General features: G+C 37.7%; 1 protein-coding gene across 1 annotated transcript in view; it reads left to right on the forward strand.

The window, feature by feature from the left end:
* The window catches only part of mapk1 (mitogen-activated protein kinase 1), a 49422-nt gene that overhangs the window by 14826 nt on the left and 17675 nt on the right, over positions 1–16921 (forward strand). The window contains exon 2 of the mRNA XM_079816171.1: positions 16404–16586. Coding sequence (XP_079672297.1) covers positions 16404–16586 — 183 coding nt within the window. The remainder of the gene's footprint in view (positions 1–16403; positions 16587–16921) is intronic.

Raw genomic sequence — 16921 nt, forward strand, 5'->3', positions numbered from 1 at the left:
CATTGTTGTTTTACCGTTTTATTTTTTTGGCTAAAGGTGTTTGTATTAGTCTTCGCACGAGCGCTTTGTTAACACGGGGGTGGTACTTCTGCCTCCGTCTAGCGTGACCTTTCCGACGTGATTGCACAATCCATGGCACGTCGCAGAGCAGCGCAAGATGAGCAATTTGGGTTAAAAAGTATATTCATCAATTTGTTTTTGTTTTTTAAATGACCAATCGTTTTACTAGAAAAGACCCCATTCCTCGTCTGGGATCGCGCAGAGCCTCTGATGCCCTTCGAAGCCTTTTGAAACTGCATTGATTTGGACCTTCAACCGTTTGGTTGCCATGGACAACAGATGTAAATACTGTATGTGTTTAAAAAAACAACTTTTTTTTAATGCATTGTGGGAAATATTAAAGCCTAGCCTGATTTGCACCAGGTTTGGATAGTCATATAGGGGTTTCTCAAACGGAAGGCTGCATATCTCGACTGTCACGTCATCAATCGTTGTTGAAGGCCATCTCAATTTGAAGGATCCTTGGAAGGTAGCCTTTGTTCTGCGTCCTTCTTACAGCCTTTTTTAAGGGAGCATCGGATGTATCCTTCACAGCCTTAAATCACCCACAATCCTTTGCACACATTCCAATTCACGAAAATAAACTGATGGAAAATGAGTCGGTACTGAGCTTGTCTGAGTTTATTGTGAAATGCAAGACGAAAAATTATGTTTTCGGGCATGAAAGCATAGATGTCATCTTTTGTTTTGCTGTATATTTATCACTAACACCAAACTGACAATAATGTATGCTGCTGGCAGACCGCATACGGCTGTCATTAGAGGTCTACACGGAGCACCCGAGACCCATGGACCAGGGACCCGACCCGGGACAAGGATGGGTTCGGGTCTATATTTTAAATGGTCAGCCCGGGTCCGGGTCGGGTCCCAATCTATTACTCCGGGTCCCGGGTCTGTTTTAACATTGTGTGTAATTCCGGAGTCAATCAGACTCTGAGAACACCTGGCCGTGATCAGAGTCAGTCAGCACTGCTTGTGTGTTTTGTGTAACTTGCAGATTGTAAAATTCGGATAAGAAAAGTGTGAGCTGGGAAATGAGGTTTAAGAAAAAGAAAAACACAAGCTATCACTCTCTCTGAGCCGTTAGAAGCAAAGCGGGCAGATTTAATGCAAGTGCATGGTAATAATGTACTCATATTTAAATAATATATTTCAAATCAGCAACACAATCTCAGGTGAACTGTTACATAAATGTTTTCTATGTTACATAAATGTTTTTTTTTACGCTCAAATTGCGTAAAAAAGTTCATATTTCAGTTTGCTCCAGCTAACGCGCAAGTGCAGTCTCAAGCGCGTCATGTTTCTATGGCAACCCGAGCTTCCGCAGTGACCGTAATGACTTATATAATATGAATGAACCGTCTTGTTTAATCTTAAAGTTTTGGTGGTCAGACTCGGCTCACATAGATTATAGCGAATAAATGATGCTAATGTTAGCGGCCATGGCACTGAACGAGCAATCGTTATTAGTTAAAAAGGGCAAACCGTCAAAGTTATTATTGAGTTAACTTGAGATGCAGATCGAAATGCAAATCTGCAAAGTCGCATTTGTCATCCATCACCGTGACATAAAGTGGACTTTTACAGCTGAAATGATGAGTGTAAGCATGCTTGGAATAACAAGAGGGGAAAAACATGGATATCACTTTTTTTTTTTAGAGATGCTCCGATCAGCATTTTTGGGGCCGATTACCGATCACCAAGATCATGATCTGCCGATTGCCGATCACAGAATGGCAGGGGAATGGGAATCTTTTATCTATAATCTTGCAGAGTTTGCACCATTTGTAGAAATGAAACTAACTCTAAATTAATCTAACTCTAAACTCTTGATCTTCATGAACCACCAAGTGTTTATTTTAGAAAATGAGATAACTTAAGGCTACTGTAGGCCATCTTTCCCATATAAGGCAGAGTAACATAAAATTATTCCAAACAAAGAGGGGTTAGGCAGACCAACACACACCAGATCAGCTTAATGGGATGTAGCCTCTTAAAACACTGATTACATTTAATAATTGTAAGCTATATGTAAAACTTGTTACACCAAAACTGGCTACTGCCACAAAGGACAAAACTATGGCAAGTTTTTTTTTCTTTTTGTTATTAAGGGTGCTCCGATCAGGATTTTTGGAGCCGATCACAGGAAGCAGTATCTGCAGATACGATCACCGATACCGATCTATTTGAAGCCATCTTTTTTTTATATTTATATATATATATATATATTTAGTAATAATATCATCATTTCCGTTTTTGTTTGATGTGTTATGCATTCTATTTATATCAATGTCTTTTCATAGAATGTTTTTTTTTTTTAAAGAATTTAAGAATATTTTTAAGAATGGTTTTAACTAGGGATGCACCGGTTGACCGGCCAAAAACCGGAACCGGCCGGTTTTTGCTTCTAGCGCGCGATCGGCGACCGGCCGGTTTTCTTTGTATTTTTCTGCCGATTTATCCGGAAGTGCGCCCGCGTGCACATACGCCTATATTGCAATCATTCGCGAACATGTCACTAGTGTGTTACAAACGGAAACTGGAGAACTGAGGAAGAGCCGCTTTCCTGCGCGAGCCTACCTCTCCGCGCCCTGCACAAGTGCAGATAGTGAGCGTTTGTTCAGCTCAGCTTCATCTGCTCACACAACGCGTCTGCTAATGTCCGATTCGCGAAACAATGACTCCTTTGAACCGAATCATTTTAACGACTGGTTAGAACAACTGATCTGTCCAACACTTGAACTAACGAACCAGTTTATTAATACAGTAACAAATGTACTGCTCATGGTTAGTTCATGTTAGTTAATACATTAACTAATGTTAACTAATGACCATTATTCTAAAGTGTTACCTTTTATTTTACCTTAATTACATTGACTTAATTTGATTTAAAAAGCACCTTCTTAGTTTTTTTTCGTTGCACTAAACATTATTTGATTTAACATTTTGGAACAATTATATACTTTGGTTTTATTTAATTTCACTGGTAAAGACTTTTTTTCTGTACACTGAATTTAAAAACAAATGCTGATTTAAGTAACATCTTTGTTTGGATTGCAGAATATGCAGTTGTTGCCTTTAATTTCACCTTTCAGTCTTTTAATTTCCAATTAAATTTCTTGTTAATTTCAAATTGCGGACTTGTTTTCATTAGCCAAAAGCCAATTTAGCCAGTTAAATACCAAATAAACATCTTGTTCATGTATACTTTCATTCTTTTATTGTGTTAAAAAAAAAAAAAAAAAAAACGGAAATCGGTATCGGAATCGGCCAGTTTTCTTGAAAAAAATCGGTATCGGAATCGGCCATGTAAAATCATGATCGGTGCATCACTAGTTTTAACCATATATTAAAAACCAGTGGGGAACAAAATTGACCCCCCCCCCTCCCCTTTTTTTGTTAAAATATTTAAAAACACAACAATCAGACGCTTACTGCTTTAAATACAGGTGATTTATGTCATAAATAAATGTATTTAAATTATGTAAAAAATTCATTTGATTCTTGTTTTTTTTTAGTGCCCTTTTTGGTCCTTCTGCCCCTGCCCCTGAGGAGGTCTGTGCACGCCACTGCTGTATTGCATTAATAGAAAGCCAGTTATTATAAAGATTCGTAATACAAAGTATTTTCACAAAATGAGTTTTAATTTTATTTTCGTGCCGTGACTGTGGGGGCAGGAACATGTGATGTAGCCATGCGTTCTTACTAGACCGTCTCATTCTAGTGTTTATATCAAAGCAGGACACTGGCCTAGAAGGACTGGACTAGGAAGGACGCAGCCTCGGTAGGATGCAGCCCAACGTTTGAGAAACACCCATTGAGTGCAACAGTGCCTGTCCCCTTTTTCAGCAGTGCTGGTTCCTGAAGTTCTTTGGGTTTTTTTCCCATAGGGATTTCTATTTTTAGTCTTAAAGAGTCTTTTCAGTGTTAAAGAGTTATAAGTCATGAATTAAGTCAACCAGCTACGAGGTGAATCACAACACAAGTTTTTGAAAATCGGACAAAAAGACTGTGTACTTAACGGCTTTAGTGGGGGGGGGGAAACTACAATCCCATGAAGCGTTGCCATAAAAATTATAAAGAAATCTAGAACTACTCATTTATAAATGTTGATTATATGTATACAAACAATATATATTGTTTATTGCTGTATATACAGTTGGGCAAAAAAGTATTTAGTCAGCCACCAATTGTGCAAGTTCTCCCACTTAAAAAGATGAGAGAGGCCTGTAATTTTCATCATAGGTACACTTCAACTATGAGAGGCACAATGAGAAAAAAAAAATTCCAGAAAATCACATTGTCTCATTTTTAAAGAATTTATTTGCATATTATGGTGGAAAATAAGTATTTGGTCACCTACAAAAAAGCAGGATTTCTGCCTCACAGACCTGTAACTTCTTCTTTAAGAGGCTCCTCTGCCCTCCACTCGCTACCTCTATTAATGGCACCTGTTTGAACTCGTTATCAGTATAAAAGACACCTGTCCACAACCTCAAACAGTCAGACTCCAAACTCCACTATGGCCAAGGCCAAAGAGCTGTCAAAGGACGCTTGGTGTGAAGAAAACAACTGTGGGAGAAATTATTATAAAATGGAAGACATACAAGACCACTGATAATCTCCCTCAATCTGGGGCTCCATGCAAGATCTCACCCCTAGGGGTCAAAATTATCTGTTTCAAGGGGCGTGTCTGCTGAGACTTCAGTGAAAACGCCCACTGTTGTGATTGGCTGACATCTTTGCATTTGAAATGAGTATTAGATTATGTGGCGGAGGGGGCGTGGTTTAGCAAGATCTGCACGCACTGAGAGAGACGGGCTGCATGTGGACCAGAGAGACGCAGAGCTGGATAAAGATTGCTGAGAAAGTTTTATTGTACCGAGTTGTTGAGAGCGCAAGTTTATTTTGTTTGTATCTGAGAGTTCTGAATAAACAGACACAGATTTCATTTTCTCAAAGGCAGAGCAGGAAACCCAGAACTCTGTTTACACCTATCAAAATTTCTAGCCACTTGCGGACCATAAACAGGCTAGGGGAACTCATATTAATGTTAAAAAACCTCATAAAATGAAAATTTCATGCCATGGGACCTTTAAGCCAGTACATGTCCGGGCCCGTCTGAAGTTTGCTAGAGAGCATTTGGATGATCCAGAAGAGGATTGGGAGAATGTCATATGGTCAGATGAAACCAAAATATAACTTTTTGGTAAAAACTCAACGTGTCGTGTTTGGAGGAGAAAGAATGCTGAGTTGCATCCAAAGAACAACATACCTACTGTCTGTGAAGCATAGGGGTGGAAACATCATGCTTTGGGCTGTTTTTCTGCAAAGGGACCAGGACGACTGATCCGTGTAAAGGAAAGAATGAATGGGGCCATGTATCGTGAGATTTTGAGTAAAAACCTCCTTCCATCAGCAAAGGCATTGAAGATGAAACGTGGCTGGGTCTTTCAGCATGACAATGATCCCAAACACACCGCCCGGGCAACGAAGGAGTGGCTTCGTAAGAAGCATTTCAAGGTCCTGGAGTGGCCTAGCCAGTCTCCAGATCTCAACCCCATAGAAAGTCTTTGGAGGGAGTTGAAAATCCGTGTTGCCCAGCGACAGCCCCAAAACATCACTGTTTTAGAGGAGATCTGCATGGAGAAATGGGCCAAACTACCAGCAACAGTGTGTAAAAACCTTGTGGAGACTTACAGAAAACGTTTGACCTCTGTCATTGCCAACAAAGCAAGGGTATATAACAAAGTATTGAGATTAACTTTTGTTATTGACCAAATACTTATTTTCAACCATAATTTGCAAATAAATTCTTTAAAAATCAGACAAGGTGATTTTCTGGATTTTTTTTTCTCATTCTGTCTCATAGTTGAAGTGTACCTATGATGAAAATTACAGGCCTCATCTTTTTAAGTGGGAGAACTTGCACAATTGGTGGCTGACTGTACTGTTTGCCCGACTGTAACATTTCAGTATTTTGAGAGTGTGGGGAGATTGACGCAATTTGCAGTGCTTAATGAGACTGGGCGGAGCTAAAGAGCTATTTTGGAGCGTTATGCTTTTTTTCGGCTCTCTGATTGGTGTAATTTTCTGTACTGCGTCATGGGTAATGAAGTTTTTCACCAGGAATTCCACTGTTAAACACAATTATTTTAAAAAATAAGCTGAAATAATGTGAGCTGACAGCTTCAACAGAAGCAAATACCATGAATTAACACCCTCTTAGCTCACAGTATGGCTCTGTCTTTAAAGGTTTATAAGTTATCGTATAAAATCAATGTCCTTCCTTATGGAGAAAATGATGGAGAAACTCCATAAGAAATGTTTAAAGAGTTTTTACTTCCGGAACTCAACTTTTGCACACTGTTGAATGTGCAGTAAGGGATGTAGTCACTTAATTACACTTTCTTTTATGCGCCCTTGTGTGTGCACAGACAAATATATTAGCCAATGCATGTACAAGCTCACACATGCCTGCGTTTACACACACACACACACACACACACACACACACACACACACACACACACACACACACACACACACACACACACACACACTGTTTGAATGCAGGCTGTGTGGCTTCTGCCTGGGCTGTGCCTCCATGCCAAACTCTGCCACGGTGCCAGTCTCCATGGCAACCCTTCTGCCAAGGACGTCAATCCGCCGTCACACGAACCAGCCTGACTGGGAGGAGTGTCAGAACGAGCAGGCAACTGAGGGAACGAAAGAAAGCAGTGGAAAGAGAGGGTGCTTAATTTAGTTTTTATTTGCATGGTTGGTCATTTTTGCAGGCTTTGACAAGGCATGTCAAGAATGTCTATATAATGGTGGAAAATAGTTAGTAAAAGATGGTTTCAATTCAAGATGGTTAATTTATTATTAGTGGTGTTTGCTCAATTTCTAAGGCAATCTTCACTATTGGTACAACCATTAATAACCTTCTAGTAATGGCTTATTAAACACTTAATATAAAACATTAAGTGTTCTGTCAGACGTTTCATGCCCTTTCACATCCCCATCGCCTTACTCAGTGTCCTAACTACACGCAACGCGATAAGATTCCAGCGATAAGCTATGGAAAGCCAAGAGGGCCAAAAATACGTGAATTTTAACGCGTATTTCGCGTGTATTTAACGTGTTAAATACACATGAAATGCGTTAAATACACATGAAATACGCGTTTAATACGTGTTAAAATTAACATGTTTTTGGCCCTCTTGGCTTTCTATAACAAGCAACATGTCTGTCCACACCAGACGCAACGCGACTGCGAGATGCAACAAATCAATCAAAAGCCACAGCCAATCAGAACAGTGTGTGGGCGGGCTCTCGCGGCAAGTGTGCAGCACCAGAGATTAATCTTGACAGCACTCGCAAGGAAAATAATAAGTACATAATCAAATTCACAAATATTACACCATTTAAACATTACAAAAAAATACATACTGAGTTACTATAACAATCTTTGTCATAGAATATACTTGTTTGTTCACAGTTTCAACATTCTTGTTTCAATTGGTTTAATTTCAAGAGCTGAGGTGAATTATCCATTGTTTGCGTTACAAAGCTGGGAGCTCTAAATGATATTCAAAGTCACATTACACGCTTGAAACATTAAATAAAGGACATAAACATTACCTGAGATTATTGTTGCCATGTTTTGTGTTGTTGTTCCCGCTACAACATCGCAGACAAATGGAAACCTTTTCTAAAATAATTAATCGCGTGTCGCGGCTGGCTAGGACAAAAACCCTTAATTAACATGGAAAGATACCTTTTATCTCGTCGTGTGTAGTTAGGACACGGTGTTATATAGAATTGTTTTGCCATAAAAAGTTATTTGCAATTGAGTTAAGAACCCTAGGGTTCTTGTAGCATCGTGGTGATGACTTTTGCCCTGGCAAACTCCCATCACATTTCCTCCTTCAAATGTAAAAAGCTAGTTTTGTGAAGTAAGGCCTTTTTGATCCGCTTGTTCGGTCTCCAAAGAATGGTGAAACCGTTCAACCTAGTAAATGTCTTTAAGATTTTCTGGTTTATAGAATGCGAAAAGCTGCTTATTGGCACAGCTGTAAATGTGCAGGCGTTCTTAGGAACAGAAAAGAGAGGATTATCCAGCCTTGTGGTGTCCCGGCCCCATTTCGACGAGCCTTTAGAAGCGCCTTCACCCTCAGAAGGTGTATTGAAATAGAAGCATCTCTGTTTTCTTTAAGCATTTGGAGAAGCATGCTAAAAGGGATCTTATGACGCACAAATAGGCATGTTAAACCCGTATATAATGCCATATTGCATAACACATCTAAATGGGGGAATCTTATGAAGCCGAGAACCTGTCAGTGTTATGTTTCATCCCAAAACCAAATGAAAGTCATTTTTAGGATTCAGTCTCCATTATGACATTATGACTTTTTATGACAGTTCTCATTAATGTAATGCAAATGATTCTCCTTACTGTAAGAAATAACTACATTTAAATTAGCAAGAATTTATGCATTGTATGTATGCTTTTTATTTTAATACAGTATGGTAATTACATTTTGGGGCAAAAATGGTGCTTGGTTATAAATGTTGTTTTTATGATTATTGATGTGAATTAATTTATCTATATTTATCTATATTTTATTTAATTTTGATGTTAAATAAAGCATTTCTCCCTGTTCTCATTACCGTAATGCAACTTATCTCAGTCTCATTACTCATTACTACTATATTGTCCCCAAGTGGATAGAAATGTTGACCGGTGTAAACCGAGTTCTTGCTGTCTTTCTCTGCCCTTGAGAAAATGACAGGCAAGACTAGCCAATCCTGAAGTCTCCTGTTAAGACGTCAAAACAGGAACGGTTACCTCCCTTTCCTCCGCCCAGAGAATCTGGCACGCCCATGCAAACGCTATATTTATTTGTCCTCGACAGATCATGGCTTTTAAACGAGCGAGGCATGCCAGTTGCTCAGTGTTTGGATGTACAAATGAAAACAGAAGTCTTTTTTCAGTTCCTTCTGATCAGTGATTTCTTATGTGTAGCTAATTATTTATTATTCGTGCACACGCTGCGGCTTCTCTCTCTCCCGACAGAACGGTGTTTTCGTGTTTTCTATCTTGTGAGTCAGTGTTTTTGTACGTTCTCGTCGCGTCTATCTGTTCTAAAATGTGCATACAGTTGTGAGTTTCTGCTCAACATCGGCAGACTCACATCTCTTTAGAGATAAACCTCACGCACGCCGAAGCTCGGGCTGCACTGGCCGGTCGGCCTTCAACATCCCCGACCCCCAGTACTGCATCTGGCCCACAGCGGAGGCACCAAACGCGGCGCGAGATTAAGCAGAAGGGCGTAAGCGTGAGGGTCTCCGGGCTAGGCTAGCCAGCTATCCCCACAATAAACTGGATTACATTCGATTACTACTGTTGTGTCTTTGTTTGCGCTGTGTACTCAATGCGCACCACTGACACTTTTCATAATGCTATAATCAACACTTACTCGTGGTACATTGCGTGTGTTACAAAGTTGGTAGAATAATGATGAAGACTGACTCGGTGTGACTGAAACTCGTGTTTATTCAGAACTCTCAGATACAAACACAGTAAACTCCAGAGGTGGACAGTAACGAAGTACATTTACTTGAGTACTGTACTTAAGTACACTTTTTGAGTATCTGTACTTTACTGAAGTATAATTTTTTCAGGAAACTTTTACTTTAACTTCACTACATCTGAAAGACAAATATCGTACTTTTTACTCCACTACATTTCTATAAAGGTCTTCGAAGTCAAAAGTCGTTTCTGTAGCAGCTTTGCAAGTCAGTGGATGATATTTTTTTTGTCTTTTTGAGAATAGCCTATAAGTAATCACTTTTGTAGGGTCATTATTTCCCAAAAATGTTTAAACACTGATCAGTTTATAGCAAAATGGAGGAAGACGGTTCCTCGGCACAGTGTGTGCACCCATGGCCATACTAGAAAGTAAGTTTCAGTTTTCTGAAAAGATTAAAGATTAGTTTCGTTGGCATAAACTTGATGAATGTCTCATAAAATGTTCAAAAACGTAAATGTCGGGGAGAAAGAGAAGCATAGACATATGGATGATGAACTCAGTTCAGTTTGTTTTTTGTGCCTCTGAGATGCCAGAGCACGAGTACTGCTTACAGCTTTCTTTTGTGTTTTTTTCGCACTTAAACAGACTAAAACACACAAAATGTCAAAATTTTCATTTTGGAAAGTATTCACGTAAACAAAGTTGATTATGTCATAAGTGAACGTAAACAGTTGGGGGAATATCGGATGTGTATCAGTGTGTATGATTTGTGCATTCTGCCTTAAAGTGACAGCAGCTTTATAACTTTATACAAGTATTTAAATGAGTTCAAGATAGTCGTATGCTAGCATGTCGGATAGAGCATCACTGACTGGCTTAAACCACCATGATGGATATAGCATGCATTCATACAACAATGCAACAATAATAAAATAATGCATTGACATAAAAAAGGAAATTTACTTAAGTACTTTTATAAACAAGGACTTCTGTACTTTTACTTAAGTAAAAATAGTTTTTTACAACTTTCACTTGTAACGGAGTAATATTTGACCAGTGGTACTTTTACTTTTACTTGAGTAATGGAGTTGTGTAGTTTGTCCAGCTCTGGTAAACTCGCGCTGACAGACAGCGCTCTCACAACTCAGTAGTTACAATAAATAACTTTGTTAGCAATCGCTCCGTCTCCATACATTGTACATTAGTGATGTCCAGTTCGCGAACTAATCATTCTTTTGAACTGGTTCTTTTTAGTGAACCGAATCAGTTCACCAAATCAGACTGAATCGTTCTAAATGGTTCGCGTCTCCAGTCAGCGCTGATTTACTAGAGTTACTAACTTTCTGACATGAGTGACAGCCCCTCCGACTAGAAATAGACTAATAACCTGAAGTATATGCTGTAACTATAACAGTTCACTGAACTGAGACATGCTGAGAGAACTGAAGAGAAGTGAACTCAGGTCCATCCGTCTCTCTGGCAGCAGCTCGTGCCTGTTAGACCTCGTTAAACCACGCCCCCTCCACTCATTTCAAATGCAAAGATGTCAGCCAATCACAACAGTGGCCGTTTTTACTGAAGTCTCACAGCAGACACGCCTCTTGAAACAGGGCATTCAGCCAGAGGGCAAACATCAGTATAGAAAAAATGCCTTTTATTTCTAAATGATGACATTTTATCATGTAAAAATCATACTAACAATATAAGTACACCTCAGGAAACATTATAAAATAATAGAAAGATGCCATGCCATGGGACCTTTTAATTGCTTAAATATTCATTAAATTATTAATATTGTCGTTATTTATTTATTTTAATTTGAAAATGAAATTAGCACATTCCTCCCAGATCTCAATATTGTAATGTAACTTATCTCATTCTCATTACTCTAATGTGAAAAACCCCACATTAAATTATGGATTATTGATGCAATATTTGTTGTACTGCCTTTAACATCTGCTGGTTTTATTAGAATAAAATATGGTTTAAGAAAATTATATATTTCTGGAACTGTTATGGTAATATACTTGCTTAAGTATTCATTAAATTATTAGTATTGTCTTTTATTTATTCATTTTAATTTGGAAATTAAAGAAGCACGTTCCTTCTCAATACTGTAATGCATCTAATTCTTGCAAAAAAAAAAAAAAAAAATTAAATTAAGTATTTATGCATTGTAATATCGGTTGTGCTGCATTTTAATGTCTGCTGATTTTATTAGAATAAAATATGGTTTAAAAAACAACAACTTCTGGACCCATTATGGTAATGAGAATTTGGGGTGTAAAAAAATTTACTTAATAGTTATGAAAATGTCACAATGCAAAACATTTTAATGGCCTATATATTTATTTAATTATTGAATTGCCTAAATATTTATTAATTTATTAATATTATTTATTTTAATTTGGAAATGAAAGCACATTCCTCCCAGTTCTCATTATCTTAATGCAATTTATCTCATTCTCATGAACAATAAAAGTATTTATGCATTGTGATGTTTGTTGTTCTTCCATTTTAACGTCTGCTAATTAAAAAAAAAAAAAAAAAAAAAAAATTAATTTTTGGGACCCATTATGTTAATGAGAATTTGGGGCAAAGAAATGTGCTTGCTTAATAGTCATGATGAAGTCACGATGCAAATAATTGTAATGGTCTAATAATTAAATAAATAATTAATTAAATTATTTATTTATTATGATTTTTTTTTTTTCACAGTGTTAATAAGTTAAATCCGTTATACTTTATATACTTTAAGTGTTTTTTTAGTGGCTTTGCTTTGCCTTCTTGTCCAGTTGCGTTTCAAACAGACCTTCTGCTGCACCACACCGAGGGTTTACACACAAGTAACACTAAAATGGGGAGTTTTTGTTGTGTTTTACAATACATCTTCAAGATGTTCACAAGCAGCAGTCATTCCCCTCAACAGTTTCCACGCAGACCCTGCTTTATTTATAGACATCTTTATTATTTGGTGGCATGACAGCACGCCATTGGAGCGTCTTTTTCCCCCTCCTTTTTCGCACCAAGGGTATCTGGCATTGTCAGAGCATTGTGTAAATTCACTACGAACGTTCTGCCTGTCTCCGCCCCCCTCCTTCACATTACCATGGCAACAGCCTGTTGTATAACTCCTAACCACAAAGTCTCGCCCGTCCGTCTCCGTGGAAACCATGCCCCTCTCCTTTTCTCTTTTCCCTGCTATCTTGCCATGTCTCTCCATCTCTGCTTCTCTCTCTCTTTAGTGGTCTTTCTTAACCTCTGCGTAATTTCTCCACTTTCTGCCCTTTTAGAGTGTGGTGTACAGTGCCAGCCAGATGCTTGATCCGTGAACTTTACACTTGTCAAGATCGAAATCTGCGTCAGCAACGACGGCAAAAAAAGACATATTGAGCCATGATGTGAAAAATGCAAGTTTAAATACAGCCGTTCCGTCATAATTTGTGACCTGCTTGACCATGTTTCTGCTGTGCAAGAGGAAATGGTGCGGATGTTGCATTATCTGTGCACCTGACACAGATTTGGCATTAACGATGTGTCAGCAGTGCAGAGAGTTCAGGGAAACCATTTAAATCAGGTCATGGTTACGATGAAGATGAGATGGCATCAAGTTCTTTGCAGTGACACACGCAGAGCCATGTTTAGCTGAAGGTTAGGGCTGATTGACTGGAAACAGAATTATTTATTTATTTATTTTAGTTATTTGTTTATTTAATAACTTTAAATACTGAAATAACTGATTATTTTATATAAATGTCTCCTTCAAAATGTTCTTAAAAAAATATTAGAATATAAAAAAAACATTTAAAATGATTATTATTCCTTTTGAAAACTTGTTAGTTAACTTAATGTTTTTAATTTAATTAGTTTTTTGCAACTTCTCAAATGCTCAAAATATTAATATCCATCATTATTATTCCTTTTACATTACATTTAGTCATTTAGCAGACGCTTTTATCCAAAGCGACTTACAAATGAGAGCAAAAGAAGCAACTAGAACAGTCAAGGGCAGCAGTATGCAAGTGCTGTAACAAGTCTCAGTTAATCGAGCACAGAACAAACAGGACAGAATTTTTTTTATTTATTGTTTTTTTATAAATAAATTAGACAGACAGAAAATGAATAGAATGATAAGTGCTATTCTTGATTGGTTAGGTGCTGCTGGAATAGATGTGTCTTTAGGTGTTTTTTAAAAATGGCTACAGACTCGGCCGCACAAACTTTTGAAAAGTTGGTTAGTTGGTTAACTTAAAGGTCACATTAAAACCGTCTTGGAAATGTTTTTTGGAACTTCTCAAGTGCTTAAAATATATATAATTTAAAATTATTATTCCTTTTTTTTAAAGTTTTATTTATTTAGTTATGTTTTTCTTTTATATGAAGGTCACATTTATGTTTTTGCAACTTTTCAAATGGTTAAAATATGAATCATCATAAAAAGATATACTTTAAATAAAAAAATCTATGATAAATCTAAACGGAGTGAAATAATCATAAGCCATTGTGGTGACACTTTGCAATAAGGTTTCATTAGTTTACTACTTTAGTTAACATGAACTAAGAATGAACTATACTTCTACACCATTTATTAATATTAGTTGGTTAATTTCAACATTTACCAATATGTTATATTGTTGATATGTTAAAGGGGTACTTCAGCGCTGGGAAGATGAATGTGTATTTAAACTGGTCATTTATGTAGTAGAAATGTGAAATTATTTTTAATAGAAAATTTATTTTTGTCTCATGTGGATGAAAGACAACAACTCCCAGAATGCACTTGCTTCGCTGCCCTACGAGGCCACTCCCTACTCACCGCCATTTTGATCTTCATAATAATACAATCATTTCGTTCAGTTAGAGAATGAACACTACAATTAAAAACTGAACGTGTCTTTTCAATGAAATGTGAGTGAGCCGAACGAAAGCACAGACGCAGCAGTGTCAGATTTCATTCATCACGAGCGAAGAGCTGAGGTAAGCGCAGCTGTCATTCACGGCGCGTGTCCAGTCTGGCGCGTTTTCATATCGCATATAGAAGCTTAACTTTCATAGGAATTTATTGAAAAGTTGAAACAATTACTTTGCTCTGCACCGCTCCGTTATTAATGCCCGAGCCAAGCGGCCGTGCGCATTTACATTCTGTGACTGAGATCTCTCCCCTATGGACGGGTTGATAACACGCGGAACAGCTCCATCTAGTGTCTGTAGTCTTTAGCCTCTGGCCAAAAAATCCTCCGATGGTGCAAAATGACGATATTTGCGTCATCGGAGGATTTTTCCAGAAATAAAATGCATAATTCTCGTCTCAGGGGGATATGAGGGGGGACAGTACCATACACTCTAAAAAAAAAAGGCTCGCAATCATAGGGGAACCTTTTTTAGTGCTATGTAGCACCAATTTTGGTGCTTCAGTGGTTCATCAGCGGTTCTTCAGAGGTCAAAGAACCTTAGTCAAAGAACCTTAGTCAAAGAACCTTAGTCAAAGAACCTTAGTCAAAGAACCTTAGTCAAAGAACCTTAGTCAAAGAACCTTAGTCAAAGAACCGCTGAAGAACCACTGAAGCACCAAAATTGGTGCTATATAGCACTAAAAAAGGTTCCCCTATGATTACGAGCCAAGAACCATTTTTGGAGCCATATAGAACCTTTTTTTTTTGTTGTGTAGTTTGAATATACTACTGGGTTTCTACTGATACAAAGCTTAATGCTAAATCGCTGAAGTAACCCTTTAATGAGTACAACTTTTAATGATGCACTGTAAACTAACATGAACAAACAATGACGGTATTTTTGTTAACTAACATTAACAAAGAAGAATAAATATTGTAAACAAATGTCTTGCTCATGGTTAGTTCATGTTAGTTAATACATTAAGCAATGTTAACTAATGAAACAAGTGTTGATGCATTTTTAATATGTATTGCGTGAAAGTAATTTTATATCCTTTTTTACACACGTTTTGACCATCCTTAAGTCCTTCAAGCATCATTCATTTCCACCACGACCCTTTGTCCACATTTACATTTTTGTGTAACCGTTTTAAAGCAACTTTTCTAAATGTCCACAGAAGCAAAAGTGCCCAAAATTGAAGTCCATCTACGTTCACATTGTCTTTTCCAGTGTCTTTTTTTTTTTTTTTGCAGTTTTCTTTTATTCTTTGATTAATGAACTATTATGTTTTGTAACTAAAGCCGGGTTCACACTGTACGATTTGGCCGCCTGAGTCAAATATTGAGAATCCTAAAAGATTACTCGGGTCCTAGGCCGAAATCTAAAGTCTTTGATCGGTAGTTTGACATGTTCTTCGACAGCCGATTACTGACCATTGCGATCAAATTTGACCTCTGATGAAATTCTGGCAAAAGTTTAGACGTGCAATCCTGTAGTGTGACTTCTACGACAGCGTCTAATCAATAACCAGTAGGAACACAGAATCTGACGATGCTATGTGTGACACAACAAAAAAACACCACTTGCTCCACACACATCATCTGTTTTTCTGTTTTTTTTTAAGACAAGCCATGATCAAAATCAATGCTTTTTGTTTGATATCCACAATTTCTATGCCGTAAGTAAATGCAGCTCAGTCACTCCGGATGAGTGTTTTTAATGAGTCTTGACTGCCGGACAGTCTGACATTGATAACTGAGATCCTACAGTGTGACATGGCTTACAGCGGGGATCATGTTTGTACAGTCTGACAAGCAACAGTCATTAAGGACTATTATAAATCGTACAGTGTGTGCCCGGTTTAAGAAAAAAGATGCTTGATCTGATGATGTCTCCTCTTTTGCTTCTTTTCAGCTCAGCGTATGATCGTGATAATAAAGTGCGTGTGGCGATAAAGAAGATCAGTCCGTTTGAGCACCAGACCTACTGTCAGCGCACACTCCGTGAGATTAAAATCCTGCTCCGCTTCAAGCACGAGAACATCATCGGCATCAATGACATCATCCGCACACCCACCATCGACCAGATGAAAGACGTGTATCCTTTTTATTTTAACCTGGAAATGGGTTTATTTTGAAACATTTAAACAGAAAAGTTATGACCTCAAATATGAAATTATACACTTTTTTTTCATGCTGGAGAACACGATCATCAGATTTTATGTTTATCAGTTCAAGTGTTGCCATCATTAAAGCAAAAAGAGAGATATTAAGATGCATTTAAATTCAAATTCATTCAATTTTTCAGTTCAGCTTTTTAAATATACACATGTTCAGGCTGAAAATACGGCCTCTGGCACATACAACGATCTTTTCCAACTGTGTAGGATGAGACAATGCAAAAATCTCTAGTAAAGAGTTAATTTTAGGACC

This window comes from Gobio gobio (genome assembly GCF_949357685.1).
Source record: "Gobio gobio genome assembly, chromosome: 4".
NCBI lineage: Eukaryota > Metazoa > Chordata > Actinopteri > Cypriniformes > Gobionidae > Gobio > Gobio gobio.